The sequence below is a fragment of the Larimichthys crocea genome, unplaced genomic scaffold (assembly GCF_000972845.2).
Source record: "Larimichthys crocea isolate SSNF unplaced genomic scaffold, L_crocea_2.0 scaffold469, whole genome shotgun sequence".
In the NCBI taxonomy this organism is placed as follows: Eukaryota; Metazoa; Chordata; class Actinopteri; family Sciaenidae; genus Larimichthys; species Larimichthys crocea.
In genome coordinates this window covers 96123-115098 of record NW_020856120.1, presented here as the reverse complement: position 1 = coordinate 115098, position 18976 = coordinate 96123, and the positions used below count along the sequence as shown (strand labels likewise).

The following is an 18976-nucleotide window of genomic DNA, read 5'->3' as shown; positions in this document are numbered from 1 at the left end:
TTGAAAGTAACAATGAGCAGTACTCTGCCTTTCCCCGCCAACATGGAATGGGCTCCGTTTTGGTTCATGCACCTAATTTTTGAACCACTGGGGAAACGTCAACCAAAAAATAAGTAGTTAAGCATAAACAAGAAAAGTTAGTTCTCAGCTGGACCAAAAACATAGCAGGGTTTCCTTGACCTGAGGTGTAAATTTAAGTGTGTGTCATTTTCTACAGGTGGTTGTATATTGTGCAGTGCTCTTTGTTAATCAAACATCCTTTGTTATGCTGGTTCTACTTAAAACCATTAGAAAAACAGGCTGGTTCATTATATAGTACCAACATTTTCAAGAATCTTGAGCAGAACCAGTTCAACAAACAGAGCAAGTCAGAGGAATGAAAAAATGCATATTATGCGAATAACTAAAATGACAATATTCCCTTGAAATTCTTTGGACAGCCTAACTGACTGACATGACCTCCTTTTGCCTCATGGTCCATGGCACCAACAAAAAACAATCTATGACACGGAGAATGCAGCAACAGACAAGTTGACATCTGTTAGCAACAGGCCCAGGAGGACATGGAAAAGGTGGAACACTTTGTCTGTGAACACTACTGACGGTTTAGCTCGCCAAATATTTTCCCAGTTAAACAGTGAAGCAGTGAGCCTTACCAACAGTCTGACTCTTGTTGGGATCTTCACTTGTTTTGTGTCCGTCTCTGTACTTCTGCTGCTTGGAGCGAATTCTCTGCATCCTGAGAGGAAAGGACAGGAAAAGGAAGACAGGAGACAGAAAAATAACTTTTACTTTTTGAGTCAGTTCACAACATTTGCTGTAGGTTGATGTAACTCTATGTATTCTACATCTAACCTGATCTGTGCCTATGGTATATTTAGGTGTACTTCACTGTCTATGAGACAGCACCGAGGGCAACTTAAGGTACAACACTTTGTTTTTAAGAATTTCTTCTTCATCTTCATTCCTATCTGTTCTTTGATGCACAGTTATGTCATTCACAAAAGCAGACTTGTTGTACTGTGAACACTTACGATCTCTTGAGCTGTGACAGAGATTTCTTCTCAGCTTGTTGGTGGAACTTGATGTTCTTCACAATACTGGCTCTGAAGAGCTCAAATCCCCTGAAAGAAAGACACAAGTGTCACTGCATTTGTAGACAGCATAATCAATAAATGTTGAAATGTTGAATGTTTATATTGTCACTGTATACCTTATGCTATGCACCTAATAACTAAATCAGTTTTTCACTGACACTGAACAGCCTCATGGTGACAGAACAATATAAACGTCAGCATATCTTGTTCATGATGAAGCTGACTTGGACAGAGCGTGAAGCACATGATGCAATGTGATACACTGATTCTAATGAAACTGTGACCTTCGTGGAAGTTGAATCCATTTTAGGCATTTAACTAATTTTAAGACTTATGTGCTCTTTCAAAGGGTTGAATGTGCACCAATGTAATCATGTATTTTGTAGAAGCTTCCATAACATGTCATCATAACATTGGTGTTCATATTTATGTCCTGGAGATGTATGCATGACTTCATGTTCTCATTTGCATCTTCGAACTAAACATTTCAGAAAATTTGGAATCCAGAAAATAATTGTCTCAATGTAAGTAACCAACTGGAGTATTTTGTGGTAAAAGTTAAAATGTTACCCTCAGTGTCAATAAAGCTATAATAAATTGCTTCTTTTTATATCAACCTGATCAGTTGAAACTTAAGCCAATCCGGAGTTACCTTGAGGTTGTCACACATGACACTGCCCCCAAAGTTCTAGATTAAACTTTAATTCCTAAAGAAACTATTATCTACTTGTCCTTAACATTTTGACTTGTCACACAGAATGAATGTTGTCAGATTGTTGGTTTGAAGTCAGAAACATGTACTGTATATATGTTTTTGTCTTTCTTATTCCTTAAATAATCTGGTGACCCTTAGCATTGGAACCACTGCATTAGCTGCCTCAGTGATCTGTACATTGTGTCTTACATTGTGTCATTATCATTGTTACCTCGATGCCTGTTTAGCGGAAGCCTGCAGCTCTGCCACCACATGCAGGAAGTAGAAACTGAGGAAGACCCTCCTCTGCAGCAACAAGAAGAGGAAACAGATACTGTCCCAGATGATCCCGGCCTCTTCTACTGGGAGGCTGCAGTTCTTGTTGCTCACTACTTTCGCTGTCAGGAAAAAAACACAATATCTCACATCAAGATAAAAAGACATTCTGCAGAGCACATCTGTCAGCATCTGTCAGCTGTGACTTTTTGATAAAATGAACTATCAGCGCACAAAGCCATAATATAGATGAAAAAACATCTTGTGTTGTTTAATACTAAAGATTCACAGTAGAAAACACAATGCAATAATAATGTGTGCTTAAATTATTAATTCAATGATTATATTTATTATTCAATTACAGATACTATTTCTAATGTATACATGGTCATTGTTGTGGTGTATTACTCCTAACAAAGCACTTACGGTCATAGTATCCTTTGACTGTGCAAACCAAGCTGAAGAGCTGAATCACCCAACAGAAGCCATTCTGCATCTCAAACACAAACACACACGCCAGGATCTGAAACACACAAAATACACAATTCAGTGTTTTCAGCTGTGGACATTTCTTTTCAATCCATCACAATTCAATTACATTCGATAACACTAAAAATTAGAGTGTCCCTTGGTATTGTCAACAGCAGTTGTACGACAAAAGAAGATCAAGAGCCACAAAAGTAACTGTGTCTGTGTGCTGTTTGCAGAGGGCTCAGAGTGGAGATGATCCTGTTTTAATGTGTGTTCATGAAGTGTCAGATTACTTCAGATTGTTGTCTCCAGTGGTATCTCTATAGCTGCCATAACCCCATACAGCAGAGAGTGTAGTTACATTTCTTAGATGATTGTTCAGTGCTGCTATAGCAACAATTTGGATCATCTCTGTAGCTACATACAATGTTACAATACAGTGTTTCTGAAAGGTGTAGAAACAATTTGGAAGAAAAAAAAACATAGAATTTATGAAGTTTGGTGACAAAGTTAAAGAACAAAGACCATGCCGCAAACTCCCATTTCTGCACCTAAACTACTCAAACACACCTTATCCATTCACTTCCTCTCTGACTCACCAACACAGTTCATCACTCCTTCCACACATTGATGTTACAACATTTAATACATATTTTTATAATTACCAAGACAAAAAGTGAAACGAACCAAGAATCCTCTTAAATCTGCACCAGATAATGAGTTATACACTTACTGACAACATATTTTTAGATATGATAACAGCCACATTATAGATGATGAGACAGTCCCACAGGGTGAGGCGGGTCCTGGATGGTTTGACCAATAGCTGGGTCCCAAATAACAGAAAAAAGAAGCAGGCAAGCAGGTAACCCAATCCAAACACAGAGATCCTGGTGGCCCCGGTGATGAAGACCACTGACAGCACGAACCAGAAGAGGTGACGAAACACCAAAACTTTAGCCATGTCCAAGTAACTCCTGAAGGAAGACAGGAAAAAGCTTTTACTGCAAGGAGATGGCAGGAGAACATTTGACTGGTTTCATGTGTGTCATTGTAAAGAACAGGGGTAAGACAGTTTTTAATATTTACCTGCAGTTGATGAAGTTGGGCGCAGGGTTGAACAGTCGACCTTCCATTGGTTCAGGGTCGTCTGTGTTCTCTCCTGCCAGAACCATCCACTCCTCCGTGTGCTCACACTCAAACACCGTCCACTGCTGGGATGCACACATCAGCAGCACAAAGTCCGCTGTGGACAAACACAACAAAACAATACATCATCATTGTTATTGTTATCATCTATTGAGACCAAACACCTCCAGATCGTTCAGTCTCATTGTCATCACCATGTCCCTAACTTTATCCTTGATTTTTGTCTGCCTTATTTTCCACGTCCAACCCAATCTCTTCATCCTCTTTGCTACTTGGATTTTTGCCCCACCAGCTCTGCACCTCCCCAGTCATCCTGACCTTAAAGATCCTGCAGTTTCACAATAAACTGTTTTCACTAGTTCTGGTTTCCTGGCTCATGTTTGCTCGTTGGGTCTGCAACCGTTCATTATAACATCATCATCATCATCATGGGGTTGAGCTCATGTGGTATTAAATTAAATAAAGTTGAAGGTGGGTGTTGGTTAACTCAGTTGGTAGAGCATCTGCCCCATGTACAAAGGCTCAGGCCCAAGGTTCGAATCCGACCTGTGGCCCTTTGCTGTCATTCCCCATCTCTCTCTCCACGGGCGTCGCACCCGTGGGGGATGGGGGGGATGCGACACCCCCACTTTTACAAAAAGACGATTTCATCCCCCCCACTTTTTTCTGAGATTTAAACCATTTACCCGTCCTCGCGGTCCACCAGCATACTGAAACGGAGCACACGTCAGTTCTCCATAGGCTACATGAAAACCCAATGGTCCAGTTAGATCCATCCGGCCATCCAGCCAATCACAGCCATTTGACCAAACCCACCAGGTCCGCCGCGCAAAAAATAAAAAAATAAACATTTTTTCAGAGCTCTATCTGCATTTCTTTATTACGAAGCAGACAGCGAGCAGAGGCTGTAACAGTCATCTGACCAGTAAGTAATGAGGAATTTTGTCGGTAACTAACAAAACTATGTCTTGCTTTGTGACATTTAAGTCAATATTAACCAAGCCAGGTGGCAAACAAACTTAGCATCGAGTCAAGTTAATGTTAACTGACAGAAGGTTTGCTAATTTGCAGACATCTACTTCTAAGTTTGATGATCAGACCATGTCTAAAAGGAAGAGACAGCAGACCATCGACTCATTTTTCAAGTCAAAGTGTCAAGTAAGTGGAGTTGTAGTGAGAGGAGGGAAACATCAAGCTAACATTATTTATGTGCTGTCTGTCAGATGTTTTTTAGTTTGTGAAGCACTTTGTATTGCATTCTTTATTTGTATTGTGTTGTGCTATATAAATAAAGATTGAGTTAGATGTTGGGGAGTTCTTTGACAGAAAATTGAAGACTCAAATCCTGCTTCCAAACTACCATCACCAGTGATAGCCAGTAAGCAAGTAGAAAGTAAATGTTTCTTCCACTTTTTGTTGCCAGGCTGGCAACAGGCCTTCAGCTGTTAGCCATAACTTGCCAAAGTTGATTGAGTGGTCAGAGCATTTTAATTATTTCTAGTTATACATATATATGGTTAATTTTCCCGATAATCAATGCAGATAATTTCGCTCATGTGCCACCCCTAGAACACCCCCACTTTTTAAAGCGCTGTGACGCCCCTGTCTCTCTCCACACATTCCTGTCACTCTTCAGCTGTCTCTATCCAATAAAGCTTAAAAAGGCCAAAAAATTAAAATTAAAATTAAATTAAATTTTAAAAAAATAAAGATGAAAGTACAAAAGAAATTCAATCACTTCTACTTTGTATTTTTATAAGTATATGCACACAAACTGACCTATGAGGTTTTTGGAGTTAGGCACAGTGTAGAAGTCAGGCAGATAGATCCATTTAATGAGAGCGGAGTTCATCAACACTGGAGTCTTCCACCGCCATGGGTAATCTACAGGACAACAGACACACACGAAATGCAGGTAGAAGTAGATTCATTCATTTTACTGAACAGTCCTCTTTTTCTTGTAAAAATACACTCTTTGTGACCTGAAACCACAGAAACCATACCCACACTTTGAATGTGAGTTCAATACTAAGTGAGATTAACAGACTGATGTGTCAAAGGTGAAAAACTCTGGCCTCAGAAATGATCACAGTGTTCTCCTGCTTCTTTTCACACCGTCCTCTTGGATAGCCAATTCATTTTCTCACAGAGGATTTAATAGAAAAGTGTGTAGATGTTCAGTAATGTATTCAGCAAAAGTTGGCCAAAATCTGCTGCAGGAGGCCCTGAGAGCAAATCTGTTTCATTAAGGATGAGAACTAAAGACATGTTGTGGTTGTCTTAATGACATCACCATGTGATGCCACTTCCTTTTCACTCAGTAAATGTTACACACTGAAGTTTTAGCTTTGTATTTAGCTTTTCAGAAATACAGATGAGAAACAGCCTCTTTGTGGAAATGACCAAAAGCTAGTGAGATGAACACAGAGGACAGGACTGGACCAGATACCCATTAGACTGTCAATACATATACTGTACATTAGATGGATGGATATTATAATACAAACTGAAAAATGGACAATGCTCCACTGCAGTCATAATTTATTTTGTCAATTAGCTGCACTGAACTTCATATGAGGACTCACCTTTGCAGAGAACAGGTGGTATGCCCACACACAGCAGGTACTGGTAGATCATGAAGATGGACAGAAAGAGACAATATCTGGGCCAGATTTTAGCAATAGCTGCCCGCCGCCGCCTCACTAAGATGGCTACCAACCAACAGCCATGGATTATCACCAAGAAGTTCATCCGCTGGCCAATCACATTCACTGTCATCAGGAAGCAAATCTTTTTTTCAAAAAGAGAGACAGGAGATATGTGATTATCTTTCTTTCTTTCTTTCTTTCTTTCTTTCTTTCTCACATGTCATTGTCTTTTGAATAACATCTAAAAATGATTGCAATGGAAACCCTCTTGTTAAATCTTGATCATTGATCATTTTCTGGTCCAAACAGCCTCAGTTCAGAAAAAAACAAAGCTACCTCTAATCCAAACTTGTAGAAGGTGTAGTTGAGCAGGTACTTGAGGCAGGGTATGAGGCCCTGGTTCAGAGTGTCCCTGGTCGCAGCGGGAAACAGAGCGGGGATGGTGGGCGGAGATCGTTGGAGCTGACGGTAGTGGTGAGCCTGGTGACGATACACCGTTGCCTCAAACACCAACAACATCAGCACTAATAAATGATCCTGCAAAAAAAACATCCAGGACATGAGTTCCCTTTGAGCAGCTCTGAGTAGATACACTGAATACAGAGTCATTTAAAATTCCAAAATAAAATCTTTACTTATTTATTTCTAGTAGTATCATCATACACATGAACATACCTTGCTGTATCCCAGTACGGTGGCATCTTTCCTGATGCCAACCCATTTGGCTGGGTCCACCGGCTCCGCATACAGAGAGGAGTTCAACATCTCCTCTGGTAACAGGTTGGTTTTATTTATAAGAGGCTGTGAGGGAAAGAGGAAAGAAGCAAATTCATGAGTGGGATCAATACCTTATGACACCAGCTCCCACTGGAGCACATTCCTCTCATGTCAAGTCAAGTTACTCATGAATAGATTATTATAAAGAGTACGGTCTAGACCTGCTCTGCATGAAAAGTGTCAGAGTCCAGATGAAGACACAGTGCCACCTAAGTTCTCTTTACTTTATTTATTGCTGCTGTTTTTTTATCTTACACATCTAGTTCATATGAACTTCACATGTGGCCACATGCAGGAAAGCAGCTACCACATGTTGCAACAGGAAAGTGTGTAAATCATGGTACCGATTGTTGTAAAATGTGGTACCACATAGAGCACATGTGGAAATGTTTCCACATATTATTGTGATGACATTCACATGGGATTCACACAATACACCACAAAAATGTTTCAATAATTTAACATGTTTTCCCATGTTAAATTTGACATGTGATTTTGCACATTCATGTGGTTTTCCTGTAAGGAAATATACTGCTAATGAAAGTTTGTATCCTTACTGTCTCATGTAATATTCAACCATAACATTTTCTAATGTAGTCGTGGAAAGTTCAGATGACATACACAAGACATAGAGACAATAATGTGTGTGTTCAACTGAAGAAAGATCCATTTTCAGTCTACTCAAAGTCTAGATGGGTCAGAGTCCTTATTTGTGGCTTCCACCAAATCTGCCTGACATTAATCCAAACTATTCCTAAAGCACAATTCTTTCATATAAGACAAACTGAATGAATGTATCCTAAAACTCAGTTCCACACACACCATTCTGTTGCCCTGAATACTCACTCAAAAGGTAATTTCCTCCCATTTACGTAGCATTAGTTAAAAACTACAGTGTCCAGCTATTTTAGAAGAGAAGATAAACTCTTTAAGGTTTTTCTTTTTCGGAAAGCAATGTGAAAAGAAGCTTTGGATTGTCTAGAACCTTTCCATCTGGACTGTGATACTGACCTGATCTACTACTGTTGATCAAACATATATGGATAATCCACATACAGTACATAACATTTTGCAGGACCCCACTCTTCTGTACAGCTAGACTGCTTCATAATGCAAACTTTCAGACAGAGAAAAAAATAACTTTAATTTTACTCATCTCCTCAATTTCTCATTGAAGAGAATATGACAATTTCCATTTTTAGGTGAAATGTTTCTATTTGAAAGGCTGTAGAGACTAAAACTGGTTCAGCATGAGAATGGAAAACTCCGCCTGTTGCCTTGTAAACAACTTTAATTGCAGAGACAGAATGGTCAGATACCTCGGCTGGCATGTGTGTGTGTTTAACAGCTATTAGTTTCACCACAGGAGTGACTAAGGCCTTGTTGAAACTCAGCACAAAAGTGCCAAATGATTGTTGTAATAAAGATTTTGTCTCTGATGTGGTGTGTACGTGAGACACAGATGCACTAATACTCCTGTTCCACTGAGCTCTTGACATATCATGTCTGAATGACTGCCCACTTTTCTAAATAAAACACCAAGTGAACACATTTATTTTTATTGTGACACCTCTTTGGCCCATGTGCCAACTGTAAAAAAAAAAAAAACTAAACTAAAGGACAGTGTTTTACTCTATAATAACAGTCACACATATAAAATACTACTTTATTCTGTATAAATTCCCTTAAAGTGCCATATAAATAAAGGTTTTAAAATATGACTGTGTTTTATTGTTTACAGGAAAATTATGTCATACTTTAGGGCAGGCAGTTTTCTACCATAAAATTAGTTGAGTTTCACTGTGTTAAAGTGTTAATGAGCCAACAAAGTATATAGAATTTGATGACACATTTAAAAAAAACAAAGCTGCAGATAATTTTACATTGTGTATCAGTACACCTACATTGAGTTGCAGAGGGCAGACTAACCAGGAACCCTGTGTTTGATGGTATTTATGATGAAATATAACATTAATACCTCTGTAACAGAGACTCTTGACGCAGTGTGTGTGTGTGTGTGTATGTGTGTATGTGTCTTACCAGGCTGCAGTTTCTGGAGTACTCCACAGGGTTTACAACACTGAGCTGGTACAGCATCTTACACACAATGATGACACACACCCACACTGTAGACAGGCAGGAAGCCATGGGCCTAAAGCGACCGTAGGGCATCGCCAGAGACCACAACACCACCAGGACCAGGTTCATCACAGACGGCTATGGACAGAAACAGAACAACATTTAGGTCATAATGTTCCCCTGTTCAAGAGCTTTAGCCAAGTATCATCCAGTACATGTGCAGGTCATTCATCTCTCCGATTGACGTGCTAAAGGAATTATTCGCCAGATAACTCAATAAAGGGAAGATGACAGTGGGGAAGCAGTTAGTGGTATGAAGCAGATCTCTGCTATCTGAAGTTAACCATGCTGAACTACTGGTTGACACCACCTGGCATTGGCCAATCAAACAGTAGGGGGGCCGGCCGGAGTGCTAGCCACTTATATAGACAGAAGGAGGAAAATAGATGATCAATACATCACCTTTAAGATGGAGTATAATTGATTGGGATATTACTAATGCAGAAGACACAAACAATAATGATGATCGTGATGATAACTGGAGGAATCTGATTTGCTGCTGTGTTTCATTAATTCTTTCTTTTTTTCATTCCTCTCTCTCTCACAAACACACACAGACAACACCCATTCTCTCTGTCTTTACCTCTTGAAGTGCGACCCAGACAGAGAAGAAGGCCACCATCTTGAGGATATGGAGCTCGAGAAGCCTCCAGAGAAACACTTGAACTTTGGTGAGAGTGTCAGAGAACCTCCTGGACAGAACCAGTAACCTGTCCATCACGAGTCCCCACTTACTGGGCATCAACTCCACTGAGCAAGGGAGGAGAGAGGACGGATTAACAAAGAGAGTGAGAGGATGATAGACAGGAGTTTTTTGAATATTGAGTGTACTGACATAAAAACAAAAACAAAAAGTCAGAAGAAAACCCTCATACAGTGTCAGTGTCATGTTAGAACATGATATTTCCACATTATTACATCATAATAACATGGTATATCTTGTTAGACCAATGAACTTTTAATGTTATAACGTGATACTGTTTCATTCTTCTTTTTGTTACATGACATGTAAAACTCCAGCTTGTGGAGGCCAACAAGAGAGAGGGCAGGCCTCTAACACTGAGCTGAAACAGAAGTATGTTTGCGGTAGAAGTGTAAAATATTAACCATTGAATGAGGTGTGGCATTGACCTACACAACGAGGTAATAGGTAGCGGTGCTTCTCAGTTAGATGTCTGTTCATACGTAATAATTAGACTTTATAAAGTCTGCGGCCACCTGAATGCACGCCTGGTCAACAAAATGTCCACAGAAACACATTTTGTTAACCAGGCATGCAGTCAGGTGGCCACAGAGTCAAAATGTGTATTCATATTAAAGTTTTGTGACTTTAGTACAAAACTTAAAGTATAATTATTATGTATGAACAGACATCTAACTGAGAAGCACTGCTATCTATTACCATGTATAGATCAGAATGGTGTCAGGAAGAAGTTTGCAATTATAAACAACCTTACCTTCGTCTTCAGATTCTTCATCCGTGTTAGTCACCAGGTCTTCCTCTTCAAAGTTCCCCCCCACATTACCAGAGTCAGTCGGCTTGGCCCTCTCCACGTTCTTCTTCCTGGTGACAGAAAAATATAGAATCCCTCAGGAATACACAATACAAGCAGGTTTGAATCTAAATATGAATCTGTAATATAAGTAGAGATATGGTGACAACATTCCAGAAAAAAAAGACGTATGTTTCATGGATAATCAAGAGCGTTCCAAAAAATACTTTCCACTGACTGACTGACTGACTGACTAATCTCTTTGACATCTCTGCAATTTTCTCTTCATTGTTGAGAGGAAAGTCCTGTGTCTCAATGGTATATATCATTTTCATGTATCTCTTTATTATATGCCATTTTATCTTTTTTGTATGTTTTTTTTAATAGATCATTTAATAGGCATTTTTGGGGGGCTTTGTTGTGACAGATACAGCTGTAGAGTGAAAGGAGTGTGCAGGGTGTGTTACTTATGTATCGGTGTAACATGCTCCAGGTCAGTGATCCTCATGAAGGGTTTGTGGAAGTAGTGTAGCTGCAGAATACAGGCCAGCAGGAAGAATCCAGGGATCAGAATACTGGTGAAGAGTTCGGACAGAGCAAACGTCTCCAGACCAATGGCTGCCAGCCTGAGGAGACAGAGAGGAAGGGGCACAATTGCACCTTTATTATCATATTTTTAGATATTTTTGCCCTGATCAGCGCCGTTGAGGAAAACATGAGACAATCGTAAGATTTCATAAAAGAACGTACTGTTCCTCTGTGAAGCCAGTGAAGTTTCTCCAGTATCCAGGGAAGTCTTCAAACTGGTAAGTGTAGATGGAGATCAGCACCAACATGGTGTAGGCCACAACGAGCCACCAGAAGAGCTTTAACAGACGCCTCCACAGAGAATAGTACACCTGGGAAATATGAACAAGTCATTCATTACAATAACTTTGTATAATTAACACTAAATTTGAAATATATATGTGCAAATAACTCCAGCAGTCATGATCAGATCATCATCGGTCAACGTAAGTCTTTCTGGTCAGGTCTGGTTTAACCTGCTCCTACCTGATAGAGACAGAGGCAGATCAGGAACAGCAGCATGTAGATTATCTTGTATCCAACAAGTTTTCCAGCAAAGGAGACCATGATGAACATCCCTCCGCATACATAGATCCAATACTTGGCATAACAGCTCATCACCATGCCTCCCAGAACCTTCAGCACCGATTCATTACCAGCCCCCTCTTCTGGCAAGAGACGGAAGAGAGTGAGTGTGTGTGTGTGTGTGTGTGTAGAAAGTTTGTGCATGAAGCTGACAATTGAATCTGGTGGTAAAGTTTTATCAAATTTAAAGGGTTGATGTTTTGCTGCAGGATTTGATTTCACAGTGACTGGGTCAAATATACGATAGCTTTTGCATCTCTTATTGAGATGACTCATGTAGGAGCCAATGTGAGTTTTTGTTGATTATTTTGTTTTTCCCTATCATGTGTATGTGAGTGAATGTATGTGGTGATTGACTGGGTGTGTCTAGCCCCATCTGGTAGGCACCTGGAAGGAGGGTGGAGCCAGAGAGGCAGAGAAGGCCATAAGACCCAGCAGTACTGCAGCCAGCGAGGGTTGGCTGGAAAGAGGCAACAGGTTCTTGACCGTGCTGGACCTGCAGTGGCTGTTGTTTTGTGTTATGATCAAATATCATTTGCATGCAATAAATGGTCAGAAGGGACCTACCAGAACTCTGTTATCTTCTCGTCATTCAAACTGCACGTGTCAAACCTAAGTCAAAACCAGCCTCCAAAAGGAGTCAAATGGCGACTACATAAGTCAAGAACCTGCCTTGGATGGATGAACAGGAATAAAAAGGGACCTTGGATGGAAAAGGATGATGGAACAAAGAGGAACATGCAGGTACCACTCTGTTATTGGAAGGCCCAGAGTGAATCTAAGTCAAATCTGACCAATCGGTATGTTTATTCTGACATTTTGAATGGAGTCCTGTTAAACGTTTCAGGACTAAATTGACTTGAAGAATATCGAGTTGTATTTTTTTGAAAGAAAAGCAGCAAAAGTTTGTAAAGCTAAACAAAAGGCTTTAGTTTCCAATATGGAGGCCAGTGCCACTGATTTGTCTGTTCTGTTATCTGTTGACTCTGTAAGGAAAGAGGAAAGGTTTAAGTTAGAAAAGAAGAAAAAGGAAGCAAGAAATGTCAGAAGGAATAAGATTGCTTCTATGACTCGCAAAATGAATAAAATAACTGAACTTATGTCTGATACAGCAAATCTGGAGGTTGTAAAGGAAAATTTACAGAAATATACAGAAATGGAAGAGGAGTTTAAAGGACTGCACAAACAATACCAAGAGCTTTTGATAGAGGATGAACGTGTAGAGGACACAGAACCTAAGAGAATTATTATTGATGAGTTTAAGACTAAATCTCACGAGTGGAGTCAATCCTGTACTGTTCCACCTCCACCTGAGAGAGAGGATGAAATAGGCCCTAAAGACAGCGTTTCCTCAGTAAGTCGGAGCTCTAAAGGCTCAATGGCAAGCTCAGATTCAGCTTGTTTGGTGGCACAGGCCGAGAAGGCAGCACTTTTAGCCAAAGCTGCTTTTATAAAAGAAAGACATGGTCTAGAAGAGAAGGAGGGGCGTCTAGCTAAGGAAAAAGAAGAAATACGAAGACAGAAAGAGACTTTAGACTTTGAAGCTGAGTTGTCAGCTGTGAATGCCAAACTCGCAGTGTTGACTGGTGCTGAGGAGCAGGTGGCTTCTACCCCAGCTGATGGCATGGAAGCATATTTTGAGGAGAGAAGATTGGAGATCGCAGACATGGATACGCTGCAGCCAGTGGCTCACTTACCTGAGGAAAGAGTTGTCCGTCCCAAGGACATGGCGCACCACATATCTATACCTCCGTTTCAGGTACCCAGGAGCCATGGAGGTCTGCAGGGTGACCACACAGGTCATTGGCTGCTTCCAGAAGCTCAAGAGGAAGCACAAAGAGCACAGCCTACACAGTCTCTGCCGGGTGAGCATGCAATACTGGGAGGTAAAGCTATGTTAAAACCTGGTCTTGAGAAACCTTTGGGGCATTCTGACAGAACTGAGCTCAGTACAGAATACAGACAGTTAGCACCCAGCAATGTCATTGCAGATTCACGAGCAGCAATGGTAGATTCTATGTTGTCAGAGCAGGAACAAGAGCAGCACAGGTTATTGCAGGGACATGTAGCTTCTAATAATCTACTTGCAATTTTGAATAGACAAAATGAAATTACATCTATGCTTCTTAAACAGCAACAATTATCTACATTGCCACCTAAAGGTGTCACTATCTTTGATGGTGACCTTTTACAGTTTAGATCCTTTATAGCTTCATTTGAACACAATATCGAGATGAAGACAGACAATGGACAGGACAGATTGTTTTACCTTGAACAATATACAAAGGGCCAAGCCAGAGACCTAGTAAGAAGCTGCCAGCATATGGATGGAGAGCAGGGTTACCTCAGAGCCAAGCGCTTGTTGCATGAACATTATGGCAATGAGTATAAACTCTCCACTGCTTACATTGAAAAGGCTCTTAGCTGGCCTGCTATAAAGCCTGAAGATTCAAAGGCCTTGAACGAGTATGTCCTGTTTCTGAAAGGATGTTGTAATGCCATGTCAAAGATGGACTACATGAACGAACTAAATGTTGCCTCAACCTTAAAAGCCATTGTCATGAAATTACCCTTTAAGTTGCGGGACAAATGGCGGACTAAAGCTCAGGAGATACTGGAGGGCAACAAGATAACATTTGCAGATATTGTACAGTTCATTGAGAGACAGGCAAAGATATGGTCTAACCCAATATTTGGTGATATACAGGAGACGGTTGCAAGTAGAAATAAGCGGCCCAATACAAGCAAGTCCATTTTTAGGCCCAAGCTTAATTATGCAACTAATGTGTCAACACTAGGTACCCCAGTGACTTCAAACTTGAACAGTGATGTCAATTCCCCATGTCTCAACTGTGAAGGTGCCCACGGCCTCAATCAGTGCTGTGACTTCCAGAGAAAATCACACAGAGAAAAGTTGAACCTTTTAAAGGAAAAGGGTCTCTGCTTCGGTTGTTTATGTAAAGGACACATAAGCAAAGACTGCAAAGGACGGCTGTCATGCAAAATCTGCAATCGAACGCATCCCAGTGTGCTTCACATCAACTTTCAAGTTAAAAATGAAGACTCCAAGTTGGCAGGGTCACCACGCATCAAGGAGGTATCATCCAATGTTTGTGGGCATAATGGGGCCGGTAACTCTAACTGTGCATTGTCAATTTTACCTATTCAAGTGAAGTCCGTTAAGGGCAGCAAAGTCATTAATACTTATGCTCTTCTCGATCCAGGCAGTTCAGCAACATTCTGCACGGAAAGGCTGGCTCATACATTGGGCTTAGCAGGAAAACCAACAAATGTGTTGCTGAGAACAATGTCACAGGACGGACCTATCAGGAGTACATTGTTAACAGGGCTAGAGGTGAGTGAACTTAAAGGTAACAACTTCATTCCCTTACCTGAAGTCTACACTCAAAAGTCCATGCCGGTAACAAAGGACAACATCCCCACAAAGGAGGACTTAAAAGAATGGTCCTACCTCAGTGACCTTCAGTTACCACAGATAGACTCTGATATTGACCTGCTCATTGGCATGAATGCAGCAAATGTGATGGAACCCTGGCAGGTAATCAACTCACAAGGAAGGGGGCCCTACGCTATAAGAACCCTGATAGGATGGGTGATTAATGGCCCACTAGGAAGAAGCAGCGGTAAAGGTGTGGACAAGGCCACAGTGACTGCCAATAGGATTTCCTTGGTTGACCTGCAAGAACTTCTGGTAAGTCAGTACAACACTGATTTCAATGAGAAGGTCTATGATGAAAAAAAGGAGATGTCAGTGGAGGACAAAAGGTTCCTGAACATTGCTAATAAATCTGTTATGGTCAAGGCCGGTCATTATTGCATAAATTTACCTTTTAAAATGGACAACATCATAATGCCTAACAATCATGTGATTGCAGAGCAACGCCTTTTGAGTCTGAAAAGAAAGTTCAAAAGAAATCCAAACTATCAAAGGGAGTACGCAGAGTTCCTTGGCGATGCCATTCACAAAGGTTACGCTGAAATTGTTCCCCCAGCACAAGTGAAAAGAACTGATGGCAAAGTTTGGTATATACCTCATCATGGGGTGTATCACCCAAAAAAGAAAACAATTAGGGTCGTTTTTGATTGTGGTGCATCATTCCAGGGAACGTCCCTCAACTCTGAACTACTCCAAGGCCCCAGTCTGACGAACACACTGATAGGAGTGCTGACACGCTTTCGACAGGAACCAGTAGCAATGATGGCAGATATACAGGCCATGTTCCATCAGGTCAAGGTAATGGAAAGTGATACAGACTTCCTGCGATTTTTATGGTGGCCACAGGGAAACATAGATAATGCACCTGAGGAATTTCGGATGACTGTTCACTTATTTGGAGCTGTCTCTTCACCCAGCATTGCTAACTTTGCACTCAGAAAGACTGCACAAGACAACGCAAACAGCTTTCCTCCTGAGGTAACAAGCACAATCATGGAAAACTTTTACGTTGATGACTGTTTAAAATCTGTGCCCACAGAACAGGAAGCAGTGAAGCTGATCTCAAACCTCACCACAGTCTGCCATAAAGGAGGATTCCATTTGTCAAAGTGGATAAGCAACAGCAGAGCTGTCCTTGCTGCTGTCCCACCAGAAGACAGAGCTAAGGAGGTAAAGGATTTGGACTTAAGCAAAGATCAATTGCCCATGGAACGAGCCCTAGGACTTCAGTGGTGTGTAGTGTGTGGGGGCGGCTGTGGCTCACAGGCAGAGCGGGTCGTCCACCAATCAGATGATCGGCGGTTCGATCCCCGGCTCCTGCGGTCTGCATGTCGAAGTGTCCTTGGGCAAGACACTGAACCCCAAATTGCTCCCGAAGGCTGTGCCATCGGTGTGGGAATGTGTATGAATGGTTAGTTCCAGAAACTGATGAGCAGTTGGCACCTTGCATGGTAGCCAATGCCATCAGTGTATGAATGTGTGTGAATGGGGTGAATGAGATATGTAGTGTAGAGCGCTTTGAGTGGTCGGAAGACTAGAAAGGCGCTATATAAGTACAGTCCATTTACCATTTACCATTTACAACGTGACGCTTTCAAGTTCAACATCATCATTAGCGACCATGCACATACCAGAAGGGGCATCCTATCTGTGGTAAGCTCTATATATGATCCTATAGGCTATCTATGTCCACTTATCTTGCCTGCCAAACTGTTGTTGCAGGAACTGTGCCGGCAGAACTTTGGATGGGATAGAACCATTCCTCACATGCTAGTAGAGCAGTGGACAAAGTGGACCAGTAGTCTATCACAGCTTGCAGACTTTGAAGTTCCCCGCTGTTTCAAGCCGAAAGATTTTGGTGAGTTAGTGCACAGCCAGATACACCACTTCTCTGATGCTAGTGAGCTAGGCTATGGAACAGCCAGCTACCTCAGAATGACAAATAAAGAAGGAAAGGTCCATATAGCATTCCTGATAGGCAAGGCAAGAGTAGCTCCATTAAAGTGGCAAACCATCCCAAGACTGGAGTTAGCTGCAGCAGCTTTATCAGTCAAAATGGACAGAATGCTCAAAGCCGAAATTCCACCACCAACAGACAAATCTGTGTTTTGGTCTGACAGTACCTCCGTCATAAAATACATCGCAAATGACCACTCTCGCTTCCACACCTATGTTGCTAATAGGACATCTAGAATTAGAGAAGCCACACAAGTGTCCCAGTGGAGACATGTGGGCACAAAGCTAAACCCCGCCGATGACTGCTCTAGAGGTTTGAGTGCAGAAAGGTTCATGAAAAATCCCAGATGGATCAATGGACCAGAGTTTCTCTGGTCATCAGAAGAAGACTGGCCGAATGAACCAGTAAGCAGTATTCAACTTTGTGCCGACCCAGAGGTCAGAAAGTCCATAACAGTGAACTCAATTGTGCGGACCTGTGAGGAAAGGCCCACAGACAGGTTACTCAATCACTTTTCAGACTGGCTGAGGTTGAGAGTAGCTGTGGCATGGATCCTGAAAGTGAAGGATGCATTAAAACACAAGGTAAAAGATGGAAAGCACTCAGAAGAACACAACAAGAAACATATTGCAACCAGAATGTATACACGGTTGGTCAAAGATAACATGAAAAGATCAATAACAGTTGGCGATCTAAAAAATGCAGAGAATGTAATACTTACCTATGTACAGAAACAAAGTTTCCCACAAGAGATCAGGATGCTCCAGGAGGGAGCATCCAGTGTGAAAAAAGGAAGCAGCATCTACAGGCTGGATCCAGTGTTGGATGATGGCATCCTCAGAGTGGGTGGGCGCTTGAGAAGAACGGCGATGCCAGAGGAAAGGAAACACCCTGCCATTCTGTCCAAAGACCACCACGTGTCCACTCTGATCCTGCGCCACATCCATATTAAAACTGGACATGGAGGAAGGAATCATATGTTATCCCAGGTACGAAAATCATACTGGATTACGAATTGTAACTCTGCTGCACGAAAGATTCTCTCTCACTGTGTGACCTGCAGGAAGAACAGAGCTAGGCCCGGTGAACAAAAGATGGCTGACCTGCCGAGTGAAAGACTTGCTGCATATTTACCACCATTCTCAAACGTTGGTCTTGACTACTTCGGCCCTTTTGAGGTGCAGCGGGGAAGAACCACACTAAAAAGGTATGGTGTCATCTTTACCTGCATGACCAGCCAAGCGGTGCATCTGGAAATGGCCTGTTCTTTAACCACAGAATCATGCATCAATGCCATAAGAAGATTTCTTTGTCGAAGTGGTCAGGCACAGCACATAAGATCAGACAATGGCACTAACCTTGTAGGTGCAGAGAGAGAATTGAGAAAAGCACTCAGAACTTTAGACCAAAGAAAGATCCACCAAACTCTGATGAAAGAAGGAGTTCAGTGGAGCTTCAATCCTCCCACTGCCTCTCACCATGGTGGGTTCTGGGAGCGCCTCATCAGAATGGTGAGGCATGTCTTACTTGCAGTCTTACAGCAGCAAACATTAGACGAAGAAGGCCTGACCACTGTTTTCTGTGAAGTTGAGGCAATTCTGAACAGCCGGCCTATTACAAAGGTATCTGATGATCCTCAAGATCTAGAAGCCCTTACTCCAAATCA

The 18976-nt window shown here is 41.5% G+C and overlaps 1 protein-coding gene across 3 annotated transcripts in view; it reads right to left on the bottom strand.

Annotated features, from left to right (window-relative positions):
* Positions 1-18976, bottom strand: part of piezo1 (piezo type mechanosensitive ion channel component 1 (Er blood group)) — an 85042-nt gene that overhangs the window by 16075 nt on the left and 49991 nt on the right. For 2 of the 3 annotated variants that reach the window (XM_027276619.1, XM_027276621.1), the window contains exons 14-29: positions 11798-11979; positions 11495-11643; positions 11212-11370; positions 10709-10815; positions 9835-10001; positions 9153-9329; positions 7011-7136; positions 6672-6872; positions 6273-6477; positions 5467-5571; positions 3628-3784; positions 3272-3515; positions 2494-2590; positions 2024-2189; positions 1035-1124; positions 657-739 (exon numbers count right to left, since the gene is read on the bottom strand). In XM_027276619.1, coding sequence (XP_027132420.1) covers positions 657-739; positions 1035-1124; positions 2024-2189; positions 2494-2590; positions 3272-3515; positions 3628-3784; positions 5467-5571; positions 6273-6477; positions 6672-6872; positions 7011-7136; positions 9153-9329; positions 9835-10001; positions 10709-10815; positions 11212-11370; positions 11495-11643; positions 11798-11979 — 2415 coding nt within the window. The remainder of the gene's footprint in view (positions 1-656; positions 740-1034; positions 1125-2023; positions 2190-2493; positions 2591-3271; positions 3516-3627; positions 3785-5466; positions 5572-6272; positions 6478-6671; positions 6873-7010; positions 7137-9152; positions 9330-9834; positions 10002-10708; positions 10816-11211; positions 11371-11494; positions 11644-11797; positions 11980-18976) is intronic. The other variant, XM_027276620.1, reaches the window with a different exon arrangement.